The sequence below is a fragment of the Ornithorhynchus anatinus genome, chromosome 8, assembly GCF_004115215.2.
Source record: "Ornithorhynchus anatinus isolate Pmale09 chromosome 8, mOrnAna1.pri.v4, whole genome shotgun sequence".
NCBI lineage: Eukaryota > Metazoa > Chordata > Mammalia > Monotremata > Ornithorhynchidae > Ornithorhynchus > Ornithorhynchus anatinus.
In genome coordinates this window covers 26,970,544-26,994,298 of record NC_041735.1, presented here as the reverse complement: position 1 = coordinate 26,994,298, position 23,755 = coordinate 26,970,544, and the positions used below count along the sequence as shown (strand labels likewise).

The window sequence follows — 23,755 nt, the reverse complement described above, 5'->3', positions numbered from 1 at the left end:
AATGTACTATTATGACGATTATCAGCATCAACATCATTATTATTACTGTATTTGTTAATTGCCTACTGTGAATCAAACCCTGTTCAAAGCACAATGGGGTAAAAACGAGTTAATCAGGTCGGGCTCCGACCCTGTCCCACATGGTGCTCACAGAAACGGTAAGAGGGAGAACAGGCATTGAATTCCCATTTCAGAGATGAGGAAACTGAGGCACAGAAAAGTTAAGTGACTTGTTCAAGGTCACACAGCAGACAAGTGACAGAGCTGGGAATAGAACCTGGGTTCTCTGACTCCCAGGCCTGGTGTACTTTCCACTACACCACGATGTACGTATCCTTAAACAGTTTTTGGAAAGGACCGAGTGGAAAGACCCAACTCAATTCCAGCTTTATTCCCACTGCCTCAACATCAAATTAAATGAAACAGAATACAAGAGAGTTAGTTCTGATTGGGTACTTGAAACTTGGTTTTCTAAGAAAGCAAAATCCTATTCTGAATGGCCACTGCAGATCATAATCGAAAGGAGAGGTTGATCCGTGATTCAAGTAATAGGCTTGGAGGGGGAAAAAAAAGAAGTATGTTCTCTTTTCTAGGGTAAGTAAAATGACAAGGATGAAAATGGAGGGGAAAGTAAATGATGGGGAGAGGGAAGCATGAGAAGGGAGTTCTGGGAACCTCTTGGCTCCACTGGTATTCAAGACATTGAGCAATTGAAGAGAATGTATATGCTGCAATAGTTAAACACTTGGAATTTCTAGGCTACAAAAAACGATCGACGAGTCTTTTCCCTCTTTTTTCTGTTGAGGACACGACAACATATGCACATTTCAGAAATTAAGGACACAATTCAAGATTATCTCCCAACTAGGATATAAAGTTCAAATGACAAGGTGTAACCAATGGGTATCCTCAAACATTTGTATCCGGTAATCTTTACAATGGGAAACCGACGCTACTCATCCAGAATTCATGGAATATTCTCACTCCCATGTCAACCTTGAAAATTGCATCGTTGATCCATGAAAACTTGGCAAAACGCATCTTTATATTTCTTTCAGGAGTAGGAGTTCAAAGAATTTCATGTTAGTATGAAAAATCAAGTCAGGCATCGTTCTAAAAGCTCGGTTCAGCCTGATGGAAACTGGCATCTGATACTATAACTTTTTCAAGACAAAACAAACAAAAGATCTCATACTTGTCATCACGGACAATGAGACTTTGATTCGTTTCTCGGGAATTCTGTGCACAGCTCTGGCCCATGCCTACGGTCCTCCGGTTTTTAGGTCAGTGATCTGTTAATTGAGATACTGGTGCAGCTGTGTTATAAAAGGGACCCGGGGCATTCCATGAGAGCTCTTGATGAATCGCTGTCCAGCAAGCAGGAACTGGAAGCCGCAGCCTGAACAATCTGCAGCTTGAATGATAAAAACTTTGAGAGCCAATCGGAACCAATCTTTGGGACGGGGGCGGGTGGTAAGATTTTTTCACCAATAAACCTCCCTTGGACAAGCCCCGGTTTTGCTTACGAATTACGAAGATGGGTGAAATCATCAGAGAGATGGACAAAAGAGCTGTTTCATACATTACTTCCCTCATACATGGGTCTTTTTTTTTTGTGGTATTTATTAAGGTCTTATTTTGTGCCAGGTCCTGTACAAAGAGCTGGTGGAGATACAAGAGAATCGGGTTGGTCACAGTCCATGTCCCACATGGGGCTCACAGTCTTAATTCCCAGTGAACAGATGAGGTAACTGAGGCACAGAGAAATGAAGTGACTTGCCCAAAGTCACACAGCAGAGAAATGATAGAGCCGGGATGAGAACCCAGGTCCTTCTCATCCTCGGGCCCGTGCTCTTTCCACTACGCGATGCTGCTTCTCAATCAACAACCATTTCTGCACTGTGCAGAATAAACTAGTAGCACCCAGGTGAGAAACCAAGAAAACCAAAGAAAGCGAAGGGGGGGGGACCTTGACCTCAAAAAGTTTATAATCTAAAGGGGACATTAAGAAGACTACAGATAAGAATACATAAAAGCACTTAACCAGATAACTGACAGTACATGCTGAGGGTATTACTACGACAAGGAGAAGCACGGGTGATGGAATATTTAAGCAGTCCTTAAGGAGGAATTTAGTTGGGTGATCTTGTGAAGTAGGGGTAGGGTGGTTTGAAAAAGAGGAAAGAGGCAGGAATGGCATGCAGACTAGAACAGGAGGGAGGGATGGTAAATAGAAATCAGGTGCCAAAAAAACAGATTGAAGGCAGGGATGGTGTCTGCCCAGCGTATCACATTCTCCCAGGCACTTAGTAAGCCACATGGTAAACACTTCATACCACTGATTGACAGGGAGATATAAGAGCAATTTAGGAAGTGAAGGGAAGGAGGAGAAGACAATTGGTTTGTACGATCACTTCACCTTACGAAACAAGGAAGTAACCTCGGATGTTCAAGCCAACCTCATTGATGTCTTACAAAAAAATCCATTTATAAAGGTGAAGGGGATTGCATTCATGATGTGGTGTGGTAGTCTAGGGAGCATTTTTTCTAACCTTTCTAGATTATGTTGTCTAACCTGATTCCCCGCTTTGTAACTCCAGGGAGGGCAACTGTACTTTTCAAGTTTTACTCGTGGGCACGAGTTCTATGGACTCTCCTGAGTGTCCCAGCATTCCAACCCTCTTGTCTGCGGACCTTGGGAAAATCACTGCGGGCAGTTCCAGGGGAACCAGGCTGGGAGGGATGTTTCCTCATGGGAATTACTGGGGTGGGGAGGGGGCTGGGATGGTTTAGTACAGCACCAACCTTCCGAGGGGAGGACTTAAATTCAGGAATCAGTGCAGCCTCATCCACCTAGACCTGACATGATTCAAACAGGCCTTGAAGCCAGCCCAGGGTTCTGTTAGAGTCGCTCTCGCTCCGGGCCCTCAGCTCCACAGCTGCTGCACCCAGCCAACGGGACCTCTGGTATGGAACAGATTGATCGATGGATAGGAAAGGCAAGGTCAAGCCCGAGGGCCTGCTTGGCTGTCAGCAGCATTGTAAAATGTGTACCGTGGCCCCTAAGTGTCACCCTCACGTGGCTCTGCCCAACTCCAGGAGGGCCACCCTGATCAGGGACCCGGGAGGGGGTCACAAAAACATCCCTCTCCCCCCCCGTACGACTTCCAGAGGGACAGCTTTCAGGCTTATTTAGTCCTGGTGGTCCCCTTCCACCATTCTAATTTGAAACATATTCTATCAACTTGAAAGCTTTATACGATGCCTAGGTCCAGATGCTTTGCATAGTTCAGCTAAGGTAAAAGCAGTACTGAAGCATGGCTCATGTTTTCCATTTGCTTTGCAACATCAGATACTGACTACCTAAAATATAATGATATATTATCCTGGAAGGTAATCAGAGGTACGATGGACTCTCTCTTTCTTCAAATATAAGTGTTTTTCTCGTGTCCCTTTGCTTAGTTGTATGTTTGACTGAGAATGAAGAAACCTCTTTAAATACAATATTGACAGAAATATTTTGAAAGTACTTAAGTCAGGCAGTTCAAGTGTCTCTTACGGCTTAAATAATCAGACCTGTGACAGAACATTCATTTATACCCTGGACTATCTTAAATGCTGGTGGCTTTGGGGGCCCCGGGGTACCCCTAAGATTTGGGCCTGGGGCAAGGCAGCACAGATATTCTAAGAAGAATATCTTATGCCCACTAGTTGCCCCAAGATTGTCTGTTCTTACTGATAAAGCCTGATTGGGATATGTATTTTGACTGGGACAGGATATCCAGGGCAGTTCAACTTGGGGACCTTGATTCCCTGAGTAATCCCCAAGATTAATAGACTCATCATCATTAGTATTCAGAGAAGCAGCATGGCTCAATGGAAAGACCACGGTTTTGGGAGTCAGAGGTCACGGGTTCAAATCCCAGCTCTGTCACTTGTCAGCTGTGTGACTCTGGGCAAGCCACTTAACTTCTCTGTGCCTCAGTTACCTCATTTGTGAAATGGGCATTAAGACAGTGAGCCCCACGTGGGCCAAGCTGTTCCCCTTGTATCCTCCCCTGTGCTTAGCACAGTGCTTTGCACATAGTAAGCGTTTAACAAATGCCATCATTATTATTATTCATTCAACAGTATTTATTGAGCGCTTACCATGTGCAGAGTACTGTACTAAATGCTTGGAATGTACACATTAAGCATGCAGGACATCTGACTGCATGCTCATTAAAATGAGAAAACACAGTGCCTACCCTTGAGAAGTCTGAAATCTAATTAATGAAGTCAGACCTGAAATGCATGCATAAAATGGGCACAAGAGTAAAACACGGGTACGAAGAGTAAATATAAAGGTAAATTTCTGTTTGATCAACAGAAAAATGCCAATCCACTGAGGAGTTTTTTGAGGAGGGAAGTGATGTATTCTGAATGGCATTTAGGAAATTAATCTGGGAAACCAAATGTAGGATTGACTGGACGGAAGGGAGCCAGGGTTGGAGGCAGGGAGGTCAGTAAGGAAGCTGGGATAGTTTCTCTGGGAGATTTTTTGTTTTAGGTATTTGCTAAGCATTTACTACGTGTCAAACACTGTTTTTTAAGTGCTGGGATAGATACAAGTCAATTAAGCTGGACACGGTCCTTGCCCCATATGGGGTTCAGAGTCCAAGTAGCAGGGAGAACAGGAGAATTGAGGCCCAGAGAAGTGAAGTGACTTTCCCAAGGTAACACAGCAAGGAATAGGCAGAGCTAGGATTAGAAACCATGTCCTCTGACTGCCAGGTCCATGCTCTTTCCACCTGGCCCTGCCGGCGATGAGAGCTTGGCCCCCAGAGGTGGCTGAAAGTGTGGCAAGGAAGGGATAAGTCTGGGAAATATTGAGGGGGAAAATCCAGCAGGATTTAGCGACTAACTTTGAGTGTGGGAAGCATAAGCCTGAGAGGAGTCGAAGAAAAGACCAAGGTTATGAACCTCTAGTACAGGGAAGATGGTGGCGTTGTCAGCCATGATGAGAAAGGAGGAGAACCGGATAGAGACAGGAAGAGAAGGATTTCAGGTCTCACCATTTTGAGTTTAAAGGGATGTAGGGCCAGAGAAAATAAAAGAACGTAAGGCAGATAGGGAGGTAGATTTGGGTGTCATTCTCTTAGAGGTGGCAGCTAAGGCCATAGGAGTGACTTTCTTGCCTGAGGGAGGGCATATGGAGCAAGTACACAGAATGAAGAACTAAGCCCCGTGAGACACCCAGAGTTAAAAGGTGAGGAGACGAAGAAAAGCCAAAAGTGTGAAGAAAAGCAGGAGACTCTATCTGTTATAGTGAAATCAAGGCTGGAGAATATTTCTAGGGAAAGGGAGTGGTTGATGGTGTCAAAAAGCAACCGGAGGTCAAGAAAGATGAAGTCAGGTTTCAAGTCCCTCCTTGGTTCAAAGAAGCCACCAATCGTCACCCGGGTGACTTCCCTGCTGGCCAGGTGCAGCCCGGCTGCCTATATTTGTGTTGCGTTGAGTTGCCGTAACCACAGTAACCACAACAACAATAGTTAGCCTTGCTCTGCTTTGATATCACTTGTCTTCTTGTGCTAATTTAGTCCAATCACAAGGGTCACTGATTCGCTAATAGAAACAGTCCCTAGAGTTCCTTACGCCGCACTGTGACGTTGGGCTGGATACGGAAAGCTTTCTGCACGACTGAAGACGGACTTCTCAGACGCTGCTGAAAAGCACAATCGGCCTCGGTGAGATTTTTAACTTGAAGCGGTTATCAACGCGTAGAAACCACTAGGATGTACCAGACGTATTTTGCTGGATGTCGATTCTAAGAGAGGCAGGGTGACCTAGTGGATAGAGCATGAGCCTGGGGGTCATAAGGGCACGGATTCTATTTCTGGCTCCACCACTTGTCTGCTGTGTGACCTTGGGCGTGTCACTTGGCTTCTCTGGGCCTCAGTTACCTCATCTGCAAAATGGGGATTAAGACTGGGAGCCCTATAGGAGACAGGGATGGTATGCAACTTGATTAACTTGTATCTATCTAAGCGCTTAGTAGAGTGCCTGGAAAATAGTCAGTGCTTAACAAATACCGTTAAAAAAAATGCAGTTGTTTCTCCTAAACAAGATGTCACGTTCTTAACGTATACAGCACCGAGAGAGACCGGTGACGTAGTGCTGCTGTTTTTTAAGGTCCTACTACTTGCCAGGCACTACACTAAGTGGGATGGATACAAGTTAATGCACTTGCGTAACTATTCTTCCAACACCGTGATGCCTTCTCCCAAGACAAGAACGCTTTGTCAGAAGAAGTCTCCCTATCTCTGACAAAGCTTTCTGGCAGAGTGAAGGGAAACCGTGCTTTCTGGCAGAAGAGACTCTACCTCCTCATTTCACACCTAATTAGAATTGCAAGAAGCGCTCCTTCTGAAAACTCAAGAGCCCGTGTCTGCCTACGGGCCATCGGGTTTTCTAAAGCCGTACTTTCCCTACTGTCGGGAAAAAATGTTATAGAATTACAAGCTAGATTCTCCCCTTGCAATGCTCCAGTGCACAACACTTTGCGAAGGCCTTCCTTCCTTCCTTTCTGGTTGTGCCGAGGCCTTTGGTTTGGAGGTGCTGACTGTCCTACCGGAAGAGACTGTGTTTCACTGGTCCTTTCCAAATTTAGATGACACAAGGCAAACCGCTGCTATGGTTTGGGTGAAGGTCCATCTCTGCTCGTTCTCAGATAACGGGACTCAACAACTGGCCTTCCAAACCTCCAGCAAAGGGAAGAGAGAAGAACTTAACTGAAACCTGGAAAGACATTATGGAGAAAAGGAGACCTCAGCTGTCTCCCAACCCCACCCCTCTTTGTTTTCTGGGTTTGAGGGTTTTTTTTTTGTTGTTCTTCTTATCTCCCTCAGTCTTTCTGTGGCTTCTCAACTTCATTTTGAGGTCTTTAGCTGATTGTTCTGTGTCCCCTTCCTCTTCTCTCTCGTTCCTGCTGAGCCCTAGGTCTTGGCTTTCTGGACTCTCTTCTGAGCTCTGGCTTCAGGTCACTCATGCCCAGTCCTTCCCCTTTCCCTCTCCTGCCGGCTTCCCCTAAAAGAGGATTTCACAGATACTTCTGCCCTAATTAATTTCAAGAAGAAAGGTGAAAGATCCACCTGTAGAACTATCATGACGGTTCACTGCTTTCATGCCATTGCTACCAGGATCCTAGCCAGAATCGGGTTACTTGAAAAGTTTGTTGACTACATACTTCCAGAATCACACAACCTGGCTCCGTGTCACAGCATCACATAGTGGAACAAGATCTTTCCAGAACATCTGGAGAGAAGAAAGGAGGGAGAAGATCTCCAAGCCCTTGCGACCGACTCTCACACCATTTCTAACTCAAAGGTCTCATCATTATCACTGTTTTGTGGGCTGGAAAAACAAGGCAAAGAATCGATTTACTTGACTGACCCAAGGACACACACTGACAACCTCTATACTAGTAAATGTTTCTTTGAGCTAGGAAGTGTTCGATTTCATCTACAGACAGCCCAAGGGATTTATTTCAGTTGTGGAGATTCCCCTTCGCCTCACCCCTCCCTGCACTAATTTTGGTCTTGTAATAATGACTGTGGTACTTATTAAGTGCTTACTATGTGCCAAGCACTGTACCGAGCACTGGGGTAGATACAAGATAATCAAATCCCACAAGGGGTCCACATTCTAAGTAGAAGAGAGAGCACAGGCATTGAATTCCCATATTTGCAGATGAGGAAATTGAGGCCCAGAGAAGTTAAGTGACCGGCCCAAGGTCACACAGCCAGGTAGGGGGCAGAGGGAATTAGAACCCAGGTCCTCCGAGTCCCAGGCCAATGCTCTTTCCGCTAGACCACGCGGCTCTGTATGAGAGAAGAAGCAGTCAATATGGATTCCGAAAACCTTGTCAGTCCTCAGAAAATACTCTCTCCAGGAAAATTTAATTCTGGGGCCCATTTTGTTCAACATTTCCCCATCCCTACGGAACTGAGTTTGCCAGTGCAGACCTGGGGCCCAGAAAAGGTCTCTGTTGTAAGGTCTAATTTCCTCTGCCCTGCTCAACTCCCTTAAATTTTTTAGGTCCCTTGCCCAGACTCTGATCTAAAGCCTGTACACTTGGAGAATTCTTAATCTGAGAATGCCATTTCTTCTTTCTTCAAAGCGGACTACTCGAAAGGGTGTTTCTGAATCTCCGACCAGCCCTATCAGTGACATAGATCACGTTCCTTCACCGATCAGCCTCAGCTGGGTCATCCAGACGGGAACATCAGCGTTAATTCCGAGCCGGCCATCGGCTGCCGAGCACACGTAACCGCCCTAATACTGGGGCCTGTCTCGAGGCATCAAGAGAAGATTTCTGTCTCATGTATTATGCATCTTCAGTCCCCACCAGACTGGACAGTTATTGGAAGAAAAGTCTTGTGCAATCAACATCTGATGAACTGATTGAATTGTCAAAATGTCATTACAGGTAAATTAAGGGATGTTTCACTTTTAGCGATAAGAGAAGATGCCAGGAGAAAAAAAAAATAGAGAGCTAATGAAGCAGTCTACCGGCTGGCTGTTATTACAGTTGCAGATACGTGGTATTAACAACTGATTCCCCATCTTTATGCAAGAAGTGTTGCCAGGGTGGAGATAAATAGGGAGAAGAAATTTGCAAATTATTCATCTTACTAAATTGGAACACCAAAAATATGCATTGTAGGAAAATACCCATTTACACGGGTTTAGCTCCTTTTCTCGTAAATAACCCGAGCGGATGACATCGGCGTTCAAGTCCAACCCTATGACCTTACTGATACTCCTAGGCTGCCGAAAGTGAGATGCAGATACCGTGAATAAGGTCTACTTTCCAGGAAAACATATTTTTAACTTAGCCTTAATGGCCACCATCCTGCGGCACATTTCCAGGTGAATCCTAACAACACTTCAAAACCGACTGGGAAGCGCTCATGCCGGTAGTGGAGGCAGCGGTTTGCCGGCCCCAGAAACCTGTTCCTTAAAGGTCTCAGCCAAAGGGGAGAAGTCTGTCTCTCTGCTGGGCAAAGCCTGGACACCCTCTGGCAGCCCTGAAGGCAGGAAGTATCCACAGCGGTGGGAGCCACGGTAGGAGAAATGATTCCGTGTAGAGGGCACTCCAGGGACCCAGGATTCCGGCAGATACCTTAGAGGGCCGACCAGCAGCACTCATGTGCCACCCACTAGATCTGAGGAGTCCGGGGACGGGCTCAAATCGCCCCAGTGGGTTTCCAAGACTCTGGCCCATCCACGTGGCGTTGGATCGGGATGACCCAGTTCATCATTTTCTCCCAAAGTGGGCTCAGTCTTGAGGCAGGTGGCCAATCAAGATCTTACTGCCTGTGAAAATGCCCCAAAAACCTAGCCGCATCCAACAGCTTAAGAGAATCCACTTGCTGTCCCATGTGTCACCATCCTTTCCATTTTGAAAAGGCTTATGAAGACGTAGCACATTTTCTTCTGCAGAACTCACGGCTTAGTGGAAAAAGCATGGATTGGGAGTGAGGAAACCTGGGTTCAAAGCCCAGCTCTGCCACTCATCTCTCTGCTTAACCGCTCCATGCCTCCGTTTCCTCATCTGTAAAATGTGAATTGAATACCTATTCTCCCTCCCGTTTAGACTGTGAGCCCCATCGTTACGATCCTCATTATTGTCATTATTATTACTGCTAGGGATGCTCCTGAAAACTTCTTTAACAGTAAAGGTACAGTCATTTGTCAAATTATTATTCTTGTTTGCTTCTTATTTTTTCCTTCCTATATGTCTGGTGGCTGTTCCTCTTTCTCTTTTAGGCTGTGGATCCTCTACAGTCCACAAAGGATATGTGAATCAGCAAATAGTACACTCCTTTGCACAAAGTTCTAAACATATACGATGGATAATAATAATAATGGTACTTGTTAAGCTCTTTCTATGTGCCAAACACTGTTCTAACCACTGGGGTAGATACAGGTTAATCAGGTTGGATACAGTCCCAGTCCCACACTGGGCTCACGTTCTTAATATACATTTTACAGGTGAGGTAATTGAGGCCCAGAGAAGTTAAGTGACTTGCCCAAGGTCACGCAGTAGACACGTGGCGGAGCCGGAGTCAGACCCCGGGTCCTTCTGACTGCCAGGCCCTCGCTCTATCCAGTACGCCACGCTGCTCCTCAATGAATAAAAGATGATTAAATATTTTGATTATCTCTGGGGGCTGTCCAAACTGCAGTGTTGTCAGATATATCTGGCAGGAGTATCCGGCAAGGTCATCAGTGATTTTACAGTCTGGAGAGAAGGGAGTCACATTCTCGGTTGTTGGGAAAGCCAGTGGAGAATAGAGGATTATAAAAAAAGTTGTTTTTTGAATGTATTACTCTCCGCCTAGAGAACCCAGGTAGATAGTGCGTGAAAGCCAGGAGTGAACTATGATTTTCTGGAATTCACAGCACCAACTGAATATTAGGGTGAGAAATCCCTGCAGCTCTTCACCCACTGATGCCCCTGGTGAAAGCTAAACCCTGTGCTTTAGTTGCTGGTGTTTCTCAATAATGTATTTCAGTTGCCAGTGTCGAATTTCTCAAACTCATCGATTCATCTTGAAACTAATTTCCTAGCTTTCTGCCAAGTAAAATACAAAGTAGCAGCATGCAAAAGTCATGCACCCAAGCTACTGAAACTAAATGATAATGATAACAATGTTGGTTTTTGTTAAGCGCTTACTCTGTGCAGAGCACTGTTCTAAGCGCTGGGGGAGATACAGGGTCATCAGGTCGGCCCACGTGAGGCTCACGGTCTTCATCCCCATTTTACAGATGAGGGAACTGAGGCACAGAGAAGTGAAGTGGCTTGCCCACGGTCACACAGCTGACAGGTGGCGGACCCGGCATTCGAACTCATGACCTCTGACTCCCAAGCCTGGGCTCTTTCTATTGAGCCACCCTGCTTCTCAAGGCATTCACCCCTCGTTGTGGAAAATAAGTTTCTTAAACATAAGCATAAGAAATCACTATACCTGTTAAAGAGAGTATATCACCCATCAAGACAGAGCAAAACTTCATTTTTTATTTCCCCTGACTAAGAGGATGCAATGACTGACTTATAGATCCTCTCGGTTCAGTAATTCATGACTGATGTGTTTTCCTTCTAATTCAATGAAGTAAGATGAATGAAACACTCATTTCATCACTACCTAAATCTCCAGACGTCGATACCAAGATGGTCGCATTTATATTGCTTTCACTTTGTCCCCATTCATTAATTTCAAACATTCATAATTGGGATACAAAAATCGGTGCAGAATTTCAAAACGGGAAACTTACACATGAAACCGTGATTTCAAACAGGCAGGTCAAAGGGAGGGAAATGAAAAAATCAAAGCCCTCTCATCACAGTCATAGGCCAATGGACAAGAAAATGAATATTTCTCTGGAATAAAAACATAAATAAAGGGGAAAATAAACAGGCAAACATGAAACAAAATGTATGAGTGTTCAGGTGGCGCATTTATAACCCACATATCCTTTGTGTTTGAAGCCTGTCCTTAGCCGAGGATAAAAGCAGCTCCAGCTCCGTGACGTGCCCGGTGTGTGACTTCGGGCAAGACGCTTACCTTCTCGGTGCCTGATTCCTCATCTGTATAGTGGGGATTAGGACCGTGAGCCCTTTGTGGGACAGGGACTGTGTCCAATCTGATTTGCTTATATCCGCTCCAGCGCTTAGTACAGTGCTCGGCACATACGGAGCAGTTAACAATTAACATTAAAAAAAAAAAAGCAGCATCTCCCAGGTGAGGAGGCTGGCAGAAGTTGGAGAAACAGGGGGCTTCGCACTTCAAGAGGCTTTCGTCATGCCTCGGATAGCACCAGGACGGAGTCCAGCACAGTGTGGACGAGGCGATGGATGCTGTTTTAAATAGTGAGGCTTGCCGTGGCACTTGGAGGATAAATACCCGCGCACAGAGCACCTGAAAAGATTCCGGGACAGACGAAGCCCAGGCAAGGATACTCAAGGTGGGATTCGCCACTATCAAGAAAAAGTCACCACTCCAGGGTGGTCAGATGGAACCAAAGCACTGTTATTACTCCTGAACAATCCAGAAGGGGCAAAACCCACTCACACCCGACAACTGCCCCTGTTTGAGCCACTGTGGTGAGCCCCACGGGTGTCCAATTTGATTCGATCCAGAGCCCCAATTTTGACTGCCTAATTATGGCTCTTACTAAGCTCCTACTGTGCAGAGTGTTATATGCTAGGGTAAAGACAATCAACAGTTAATATACAGTCTGTGACCTATTAGGGCGACTACTGAAGAGGGGGAGATCAGAAAATAGAGAAGAGAGAAGCAGCATGGCCTAGAGGAGAGAGCACGGGCCTGGGAGGCTGACAATCTGGGTTCTAATCCCGGCTCCGCCATTTGTCTCCTGTGTGGCCTCGGGCGAGTCACTTAAATTCTCTGTGCCTCAGTTACCTCTTCTGTAGAATGGGGATTAAGAATGTGAGCCCCATGCGGGACATGGGCTGTGTCCAACCTGATTAGCTTGCATCTACCCTAAGTAGAATGCCTGGCCCTTAGTAATCACTTAGCAAATAGCATTTTAAAAAATGGCCGGAAACAATAAGGTCTTATTAACATGCTGACAGATGTTGGCCCTGCTAGTCACTCATGCAAAGACTACACTACTGGAGAGTGTGGGAAAACTGTAAACTTTCAGTGACCACTGAAGATCACCCCAATAGGCGTCTGTCCCCTAAAAGTGCTTTCAGTGGCCCCTGGGCTATAAACCAGCAATGAAAAGAGAGGAATGGGAGATCCAGAGGAGTGTTCCCTGCCTTCTGGGGATTCTTAAAGGAGAGTAACATCTTCCCAGGAGGGCCAGGAATTAAATCCAAAGAATGGTCCCCAGGAATCCAAGCTTCTCAGTGAATCAAATGATATCATTATGTTCGAACGTATCGCTACTGTTGGGCTAGATGACCATTTAATGACCCTAACAGCCCACAGAGTCTATGATAATCCCTGCCTCAAAGGCAAAAGAAATATACAAATGCTGTCGTTAGGAGATGTTTGGTCAGAGCTGCTCTTCCCACTGGGCAAATGAATAGTGAAGCAAGGTGACCTGATGGAAAGAGTTCAGACCTGGGGTTTGGAGCACCTGAATTCTAATCCCTCCTCCGCCACTAAGTGACCTTGGGCAAGTCATTTACTTTCTGTGCGTTGCAGTTTTCTCACTGGTGCAATGGGGAAACGACAACAGTTCTCCATCCTATTACGACTACGAGCCCCACGTGGGACAGGGATTTTGTCCAACCTGATGATCTCGTATTCCGGCACCCGCTACGATGTTTGGGACAGATTAAGCACTTGACAAATGCCACGGTTACTATCAATATCTGGCCTTTGCTGGGCTGCAAACTAGGCTCGCTGTTCTATTTATTGCGATTGTTCTTGTCTGTCCGTCTCCCCCGATTAGACCGTAAGCCCGTCAGAGGGCAGGGACCGTCTCTATCTGTTACCGATTTGTACATTCCAAGCGCTTAGTACAGTGTTCTGCACATAGTAAGTGCTCAATAAATGCTATTGAATGAATGGATGAATGTCAGGAGCTGTTTGAGATCCTGCTTCTGGGTACCACATCTTCCCCAAGCCTGTTTGAAGACTCACCTTATTCCTGCTTCTTGTCTGCCTACTCCAATGTTGTCCCAGCAAGTGACAGCTAGACTGCATCAATTAAGGCTGTGACTTTACCGTAGAATTAAAGAATTTCTTTCACATTCCTGGTTGATAGTGCCCACTTCCAATCTCCATAGACCTGGCCACGTGATAATAATTACGATGGGGAGACTAATGACAATGGTAATAATAGCAGTCAGTGATATTTAAGAACTTATTCCGCGTCAAATACTGTACTAAGCACTAAGGTAGATATAATACGTTTAGGCTAGACACAGTCCCTATCCCGAAAGGGGCTCACAGTCTAAGAGAGAGGGAGAAAATATACTTAATTTCTATTTTACAAATGAAGAAACAGGGGCACAGAGAAAAGTGACTTTCCTAAAGTCACTTAGCAGGCAAGTGGCAGAGCCAGGATTAGAACCCAGATACTCTGATTCTCTGGCCATGCGCTCTTCCCACTAGGCCCTGCCGCTTCTCAAGTTTGCGGCAACGTTAATGCCAAACTTACATCTTTTTTCAGGATTCTAAAGGACATTTTGCAATGCTGGATCCTGTCTATCTATACATAATCGGATGACAGTTGCCCAGGTAGCAGAATCCTGTGAGAACATACAGCTCTGTGTAACCGCTGAAAATCTTGGACTGTTTGAGATGATTCACCAACCCAGGTTGATTGTCGATCCACGACACTATGCTGATCCTAGCTTAGCATAGTGGATAGAGCACGGGCCCGGGAGTCAGAAGGTCATGGCTTCTAATCCTATTTCTGCCACTTGTCTGCTGTGTGACCTTGGGCAAGTCACTTCACTTCTCTGGGCCTCAGTTACTTCATCTGTAAAACGGGGATGGAGTGAGACTGTGAGCCCCACATGGGACAGGGACTGTGTCCAACCTGATCTGCTTGTATCCAGCCCAGCGCTTAGTACAGTGCCTGGCACATAGTTAAGTGCTTAAAAAATACCATGATTATTATTATTATTATTATCCTGAACTAGTTTCAGGATCATTTGAATGTGTTCCTGGGGGGGTTGATTCTTAATTAAGGTGGCATATGAATAGTCCTACCTGAGTGCAGGGGGATGGACTAGAAGACCGTTCATTGTCCCTTACAGCCCACAGATTCTATGATAATTCTTGCCCCCAAAGCAATAGAAACATATAAACGCTGCTATCTTCAGAATGGTTGGCACAAATAACTACAACATCTCAGTGTGTTTTTCTAGAAGTAGTGCACCTTAAAATTCCGGCTCAAAGCAGTTATTGGAACCATTACACTACTCCAGCTAAATGAGTCTACTAGTACATGTCATTTCTTCAAAAGCACAATCTACAGTTCGAGCCAATTTACTTCAGCACCTGGGAAGATAAGTCTAACAAATAAGAACGCTCAAAATATGGGCCCGGGACACCGGTATGTGTTTTGCCCGAGAGCATCTGTGTTCAAAATAAAGTCCCCAATTCTAACAACCCAGAAAACCAAACTCTATCCCATCTAGGGTCGGATTCATGCAGAGGCTCATGAGGCTGACGCCCAGAGGTCTCAGATTAAGAGGCCCCCGTACACATCACAACGCAAGCTACTGTCCATCACAATTCCCACTCTTGACAAAAGCTGCCATCTAGCACATCCAATCAATCGACGGCATTTATTGAGCCCTTCGTGTGTGAGGAGCACTCCACTAAGCACTTGGGCGAAAACAATACGAGAGAATCGGTAGACACAGAGAGCAGTGAGGTCTAGTGGTTAGGGCATGAGGTTGGGAGTCAGAAGGACCTGGGTTCTAGATAAGGTTCTGCCACTTGTCTGCGTGGTCTTGGGCAAATCACTTCACTTCTCCATACCTCAGTTTCCTCACCTGTAAAATGGGGATAAACACTGGGAGCCCAGTGCTTCTGGACCGTCTCCGTTACCGATTTGTACATTCCAAGCGCTTAGTACAGTGCTCTGCACATAGTAAGCGCTCAATAAATACCATTGAATGAATGAATGAATGAATGTGGGACACGGACTGTGTCCAACCTGATTACCTTGAATCTGCCCCAGTGCTTAGCACGGTACCTGGCACGTATTAAATGCTTAACAAATACCAGAAAAATAACAATAACAATAATCACAGTGATAACTGTTAAGTGCTTGTTACGTGCCAAATAAAGTTTACAGATAAAGCTATTGGATTCAGTCCCTGTCTTAAATGGGAGTCAAAGTGGGAGGAAGAACTTGTATTCAATCCCCATTTTCCAGATGAGAAAATTGAGGCCAAGAGAAATGAAGTGACTTCCTCAGGGTCACATGACAGGCCAGTGGTGAGCCGGGATTAGAATCCAGGTCCTCTGACTCCCAGGACTGGGTGCTATTCACTAGGCCACGCTGGGACCTCTGGTTCCCTTCCCCTGTCCCCAAAACCCTTGACTGCAAGGGAAATGACCTTGCTGAAGCCACTCTGCTCTAGTCCTGAGAAAGTCCCATCAGAGCACATTGGATAACAGGCCCAGGTATTAGCATTAATAGCCTGGAATGTGTCACGTGGACAACCCACAAAAATCCCTTAGCTCCAGCCCCGTGGCTCCATTCCTACCAGGACTCGGTAAACAAAGATAGGATGTGGGAAATGGAAAAAAAAATAAGGGTCTTTCCGTTGCTTCAATTAAGGGGGAGGTGATAAGCATACAAGAGGGGCACAATAAACGGTCCACTGCAAAGAGGGAGCCGCAGGAGGAGGAGGACACACCACTGGTGAGGGAAAGAGAAGTGTTGGTAGAAAGATTTTGCAAAGAGCAGCCTTGTCCCCACCTCTACCAGAGTTGTTCAGTTCTGGTCTTTGGGATCAACCTTTCCATTCGGGCTGAGATCTAGAAGTCAACATTTTTGGCATCTTTCAGCAGAAAAGGGGCACTGGAAAGAGCACCAAAGAAATCAAAACTTCCAAGAAGCAGTGTGGCCTAGTGGAGAGCAGCCAGGCCGAGAGTACCTTTCTTTGGGAAACCAGGACTGTTCCAGCTCAGAGCCTCTGCATTCCACTCCCAAGTCTTTGTGAACTGCAACACAATGTCTGAGCCTCAGAATTAATAATAATGTTGGTACTTGTTAAGCGCTTACTATGTGCAGAGCACTGTTCTAAGCGCTGGGGTAAACACAGGGGACGCAGGTTGTCCCACGTGGGGCTCACAGTCTTCATCCCCATTTTACAGATGAGGGAACTGAGGCACAGAGAAGTGAAGTGACTTGCCCACAGTCACAGAGCTGACAAGTGGCAGAGCTGGGATTCAAACTCAATAGTGGAGTCACAGCCTCTGGAGGCTTAGCTTTGAAAATAAACAACCGTTCTCATAAAAGAATCCGGCGCCGCATCAGAAAGGGTTAGGAGAGGGGCCGGATGAGAATCGGACTTTCCGGTATAATACCGGATCTCTGGAACCCCATGTGTGGGTCACATCATCGTGAGCAATCACGCTGAATTACACGTGTTACCAAGTCAAATAGTAATCATAATGATGATTATGGTGTTTGTTAAGCACTTGCTGATTAACTGGTATCTACCCCAGCACTTAGAACAGTGCTTACCCCATAGTAAGCACTTAACAATTACCCATAATTATCATTTTTACTATGTGCCAGACATCGCAGTGAGTGCTGGGGTGGAGACAAGCATTTCGGCTTGGACGCAGTCCCCGTCCCACGAGGGGCTCACGGTCTCAATCACCCAACAGATGACGTACCTGAGGCACAGAGAGGTTAAGTGACTTGTCCAAGGTCACACAACGGACACATCGCAGAGAGAAAATCCCAGGGCTGCAAAAATCATGTTTGGCTTCTCTCCACCCCACTGGGCCTCCAAGAAGCCACTGGAAACCCCGCTGCCTGCCTCTCCGGGCTACCGGGACTTGGGGAAAGACTCAAATAGCAGCTGCATGAGGCCTTCCCAAAATTTACAGCGTTGGGAAGGTTATGGTTGCGGCGGTTACCCTCAGAGCCTCAAAGACCCCGACACTTTGCTCCTCTAGCCTCGTACTCTACTGCTTCATTTGTGTTATTGTTTGGATTTCTTTTCATCCTCGTCTCGCAGGTTTTTGGGAGGTTTTCATTGTTTCATCTTTCCTTATGTGTCTTTCAACAGTCTCTTTCAGTGGATTTCTTCTCCCCAACTATTAAACTGTGAGTCCCACTTGGGAGAGGAATTTGTCCAACCTGATTATATTGTACCTACCCCGGCGGTTAGTACAGTGCCTGGCACATAGGTGCTTCTCAAGTATCATTTAAAAAAAATAAAAAATAAAAAGCAGGGGGCCTCCACCTATCAGTGATAATTATCCAGAGCTTCCTAATAAGTACTAATACTAGTAGTAATAATAAGAAGAATTATTATGGTATTTGTTAAGCATTTACTATGTGCAGGGCACTGTTCTAAGCGCTGGGGCAGACACTGGATCATCAGAACGTCCCTCGTGAGGCTCACATTTTTTAATCCCCATTTTTACAGATGAGGTAACTGAGGCACAGAGAAGTGAAGTGACTTGCCCAAGGTCACACAGAAGACAAGTGGTGGAGCCGGGATTAGAACCCATGACCTCTGACTCCCAAGCCAGGACTCTTTCCACTAAGCCACGCTGCTTCTCTAACTGTACTAACTGCAGCTTTCACTGGCCAAAAAAAGGGTTTATAGTTTGCTGGGCGATTCGAGGGGAATTAGGCTAGGCCGAGGGCAGTGGATGAATATGTGGGATAGTGGAGGAAATCCAGACTAAAGAGAAAGCTTGCAGGAGAAGGGAGCAAACAGGACAACGGGAGTTTTCCCCGGAGAATGCACCCGGAGAAACAGCCAATTGTTCCAAAGGCATCTAAACTCTCCTGTGGGATTTTCGGGATGCGGACAAATGAGTCACAGAGTTGGCCCAGGTGGTCCGGCTCCCAGAAATCGATTTCGTAGAGACCCTTCTGAATTCCCAACTGTTTTCTGGGTCATTTCTGAAGCGTGTGTGGGGAGATGGACTCTAATCCTCACTGATCCATAGGACACTCATAATTCATTCAATTTCCTCTTGCTCTTGAGAGGTGACAAGGATGCTCACAGCACCCTGCTCCGGCACCTTTGCGAGGCCGTTTCTCCTCCATCATTTCCACCAGCATTTTTCAGATACACCAAAGAACACTGGCGTGGTAGGTAATTTGCAAAAATGCCAGACAATATGGCACCTCTGTAAAAAGCAGCACATTTCCTGCCGTTTTGCAAATAGGGATCCTTGTTTTCCCTGGCCAGCTTCAGAGGGTGCAATCACATGTTTTCCAGAACTATAGCAGAGAGAACAACTTTTCCGTCCCCCGTCTTCTGTGCTTTCTAGACCCAGATGCGTACCTGGCTCTAAAAGGAGAAATCCTTCCTAGATATGCATGGCCTCTGTGGTCTCCGTCAAAGCAACATTTTCAAAGAGACGTGACAAGAAGCTGGGACCGGTAGCTGCTGGTAGAATCAGTGAGGGTACATGATTGCTGGTCCCGCCTCCAGGTTAATGATCCAAGCTTTATCATCAACTTGGAGTTCAGGCAGGGAGTGGATGTTTATTCTCTCTAACAAATATGCGTGTATGTGTGTGTGTGTGTGCGCGCATGTGGGGTGGGGTGGAGAACAGGCGGACATGTGGAAATGAAGAAGGGGATGTTTTTACGGAGACCAAGGGACCGACAGTCAGGAGACTGGGCTCAAGTCTGGGCTCAGTCTGGGTTCAAGTCCCAGCTTTGCCACTGGTTTACTGGGCAAGGTACTTTATCTGGGCTTCAGTTTCTTCATCTGTGTAATGGGGTTAAGATAGATGGTGAACCCTGGCTGGGACATGAACTGCATCCCGACACATTTTCTTGTATCTACTCTAGCACTTAGCATATAGTAAGCACTTACTAAGTACCAAAAAGGAATCTGGGATGGGATTTTTATAGGATAAAATTTCTGGGGCTGTGCTGATGGGAAGGCCAAAAGCCAGGAAGGAGGCTGCTGAACTGACAGGGGAGGGATCCCCAGTGCCCTTTCCCCAGGCCTTCAGGCCCATCGTGGGTGTGAAACCTGAATGACGGATTAGACCAGATCAGTGGGAGCCATAGCCCCTAAATCTCCTCGAATCTGGCAATTTCTTCTGCCCAGATGTGGTTCTTCTAGTCTTCTGTTGTGCTATCCCTCAAGATCCCAAACTCGCACAACATACAAAGTGGCAGAAATCCAGCTGTCTGCCAAGAGGCAGCAGCCCAGGATGTAGCTATTTGTCAAGAGGCAACAGTTATCAATCACCCCTGGGCCGGAATCAATCAGGAGCTCATGGAAATGTCCAATCACGAGGCCAGAAGAAAAACATGTCTGCTCTGACGGAAGCCAACATTTTACATTTGATTCTGACTTCTGACAACTTTCACTGCTTTCCAATCCCACCGTAGTAGGCATGAAAAGGGAACAGGCCCAGACAGTCTGTCTAGAAACACTGGGGTTCAGGACATTAGAGAAAAGTGAGTGTTGCTTTTGCCATTTACAGAAGTGGAAATAATGTATCATTATGGAGTCATTCTTACAGCAATCTCAATGCAGTCGCCCCTTCCAACATTCTCTAGCGATGCTGAAGGTATCCCCATAGGGAAGCAAGCTCTGATGAAGAACTTTTGTCTTAACTCTGAGGGTAAAGTCTAGTCTTTACTCAAGTGGAACTTCCCCATTAGTGTTAAGGACAAAAGAACCATGTCCAGTAGCCTAGATACCAGGATCTTTATTCCCTTCCACTCTGCTGGAAGAATTAGAGAGTTTGTTTCCCAGGAGCTACTCTCCCTAAACTACGACCAATAACCACGCTTGAACCTATAAATCACATAAATTCCCTAACGGTCTAGAAAATATTATAACAGCCAAACTAAAGATATTGGGAGTGATGAATAACTTGACCTAAAAAAAAAAAAACAGTGAAAAGCCTGAGGTCTTAGGTAAGAGACCTGATTGTATTTCTAAGATCCTCTAACCCATAATTCTTAGTACTATAATAGATTATCATATTAAAACGTTTTATGCAAAGAAACCAGTTTAAGGGCTTCATTTGTTTTCATTAATTAATGCTACTTTGTTTACCGTGCTTGAAAATTAAATCCCATTTTTCTGTTTTGTAGTTGTACAATTGTCAAGCTAAGTAAATCAAGCGAAACTGTTTCTTAGGACATCTACGGTATTTAAAGGTGAAATCCAAATCTGCGCAATTCAGGTCTGATGCCCTGGGGTGTTTTGTAAAAGAGCTGTGGTATATTGAATTTTTAAATGGGGGTTTGTGAGCACAAGTCACGCTTCTGTTATCGAATCACTTCACTCTGAGTCTTTACGTGTAGGTGGGCAGCAAGCGTCTGAAACCTTAACAAGTCTCTGACAATAATCTAGGCGATCACGATTTTGAGAAGACAGTACTCACTGTGAAGGATACAAATTCAGCACTATGCTTCGCCCAAGGCAAAGTGTCCCGGAGAATGGTGTCCACATGGAACCACTTCTTGACGGAGAAAGTAGCTAGGAATTCGGGGAAGCAGAGCCTTCTAAAGGATCCCTCAAGTGATCCTGTCATCCAGGGGCTTAGTGGTTCCACTAAGAAGAAAGCTGGAAGTTCAAGCTGATGTTCTGGAATGCTCTAATCAATCGATCATATTTATTGAGCACTTTCCTGGGCACTTGGAAGAGTACAATGTAACAGAGTTGGTGGACATATATTCCCTGCCCTCGACGAACTTAGAGTTTAGAGGGGGAGACTGGCATTGATATAAATAAATTACAGTTATGTACCTAAGTGCTGTGCAGCTGAGGGGGTGTGAATAAAGGATGCAAAATTGTTTGCCGTGGCTGGGTCCAGAGCAGAGATGGCTTGGAGGTCCATCTTCCCTCCATGTCTAGAAAGGGCAAGGCTGCTCCGCAGAAGGGAGACTGGAGAGGATTATCGCCCACCCTGAACCGCCTTTTCAACTTTAACCCAAAGAGGTCTTCGCGATCACTGAGGAAGAGTCTCTGAGGGCCTAGACGGACCATGAGGTGTTCTGGAAGACGTTATATAATTTTATGTCGGTAGGGCACCACTGAGGGTGTGACTGAGCCAAATCATGAAAGTACCCAGTTCTCCCCACTGCTAAAATTCTCTTGGGGATTGTGACAAGTCTCTTCGAAAGCTGCATTAATTCTCACGGGCTATTAGTCAGTCCATCGTAACTTACTGAATGATATCCTTGTACCTGAGAGGGTTAATGAAGCAACTTAACCGAAGGGCCGGGTTTACTTTCAGAAAGCAGCTCCAGAGTGGGAGAAATTGGCTCATTGTGCCCTTTATCTACGACCAGGGAGTTTTTTGGGGCACCGAAAGAACTTTGCTCTTCAGCTAAGTCATCAGTTCACATCTCGGCAAGGTATTCATTGGTGTCTTGCTTTGACGGATGAGGAAACAAGCAGAACAGTTCATGGTTCACCCAAGTTCACAGAAGAACTGAATCTTCGGGCAGAATCCCTCCAAGACTGAGGAGCTTGGCCTAGAACTAGTCACAGAGGACTAAAGATATCTGGGGAAGAGAGCAGGTACCACGAGAAGAAAATACACTTTGAACCTAGGGAGGCTCAAGTTTCATTTACAAACCAAAGAAACGTAAAAAAGACAAGGACTGGACGACAGAGTCAACTTGAACCACTCACATCTGCCTTCGCAAAATGGAGAAATGCCCACTGCTCTTGGTAGAGTTTGTACGCAATCTGACGCACAAACATCGTACACTGCTTCACGCGGCCCCTCTCGTTCCGCCTGCCTACTTGAGCCTCTATTAACACATTGTGTCTCTAACTCCTAGGTTAGGTAACGACAAAACAACACACATTCCAGTGTACAGAGCATTGCACATCAGTGAGAAAGACCACTAAGGGACGGGAATCAAGACAAATCAAAGATGATAAAGGGTTTCTAAAATGAAGAGGAGAAAGGAAAGGTACAGACTACTTAGACAAAGATGAACAAGAGGGAAAAAATAATTGTTGAGGGAGGAAAACTACTGTTCCACTATAAAAAGCATGCTCAAGAAACGTCATCTCCAGCTAGGTACTTACAAGTAATAGGAGTAGGAATATGCATTTCTTCTATATATTGATGGGCAGTCAGATGAAGAAAATGTCCAAAAGGGGGGAAAAAGAAAAAACAAACAAGCAATAATTAGATTGATATGAAATCTTGTTCCTTTGAAATGTTCACAGTACTTCAGCCTCACTGAACCTAATGAGGTGTTAGCTTCTCTTCCGGATGCACGGTCTTTGCCCTCACCACGACTCCTTTCAACCAAACTCGTTCGAGTCAAAAGAAATGAAGTCAGCGGCGGTAGAGAGCCGTGGGTAGAAGCCCGGCCCGGGAGTCTTGCCAGCTGGCTCTCTGTAACCCTGAACACAACCCAAGCACTTAATGCAGTTCTCCGCACACAGTAAGTGCTCAGTAAATACCATTCGACCGATTGACTGAATGATGAAGACACCGCTTCCATTTAATGCTAGGCAATCGTTGCACGGATTGCCCCTGAACTGCTCACGGGCAGGGTTGGCTATATTTCTCTTCTTCCTGGAAAAATATCGACGCCATCGATATTTCTTTTCTGATGGAGATATGCCATCGAACTCTAGGGAACAGAGGAGACCAGGGAGGGGTTTGTGCATTCACTCAAATGCCTCAACAGGTTCATTGACCTCCATTTTATATCTGCTCTTTCACGCTGTGAGAAAACAGCTTTTGGTTTGGCACTACGTCTCATTTTCCTTCTCAGATTGCTGCCCTGCAAAAGTGTTTAGGTTTTAGAATAAGAAGCCTGGGGATGTTTAGCATAATTGCAGTGACCTCTTAACAGAGTCAAAGGACATTCTTCCTCAAGTGCAAGTCACCACCCAATGACCGGGTTCAGTACATGCTGCTATCGCTTGTCCTCTGATTTTCCCAAACTATAAATGCAAGGGGTACCTTGGCCATGATTATTCTGGAATGGAAGGTGTTAGTCCCTTAGAGAAGGAGCTGCCTAACAAATCATACCAAAGATTCCACACTGAGAAGGACTTTAGACACGC

General features: G+C 45.7%; 1 protein-coding gene across 9 annotated transcripts in view; it reads right to left on the bottom strand.

Annotated features, from left to right (window-relative positions):
* Window positions 1-23,755, bottom strand: part of PTPRT (protein tyrosine phosphatase receptor type T) — a 900,646-nt gene that overhangs the window by 116,589 nt on the left and 760,302 nt on the right. For 6 of the 9 annotated variants that reach the window (XM_029070020.2, XM_029070023.2, XM_029070027.2 and 3 more), the window contains one exon: window positions 22,760-22,789. The exons of 2 other annotated variants lie outside the window; for them this stretch is intronic. In XM_029070020.2, the coding sequence (XP_028925853.1) occupies window positions 22,760-22,789 (30 nt within the window). The remainder of the gene's footprint in view (window positions 1-22,759; window positions 22,790-23,755) is intronic. One more of the 9 variants, XM_029070022.2, reaches the window with a different exon arrangement.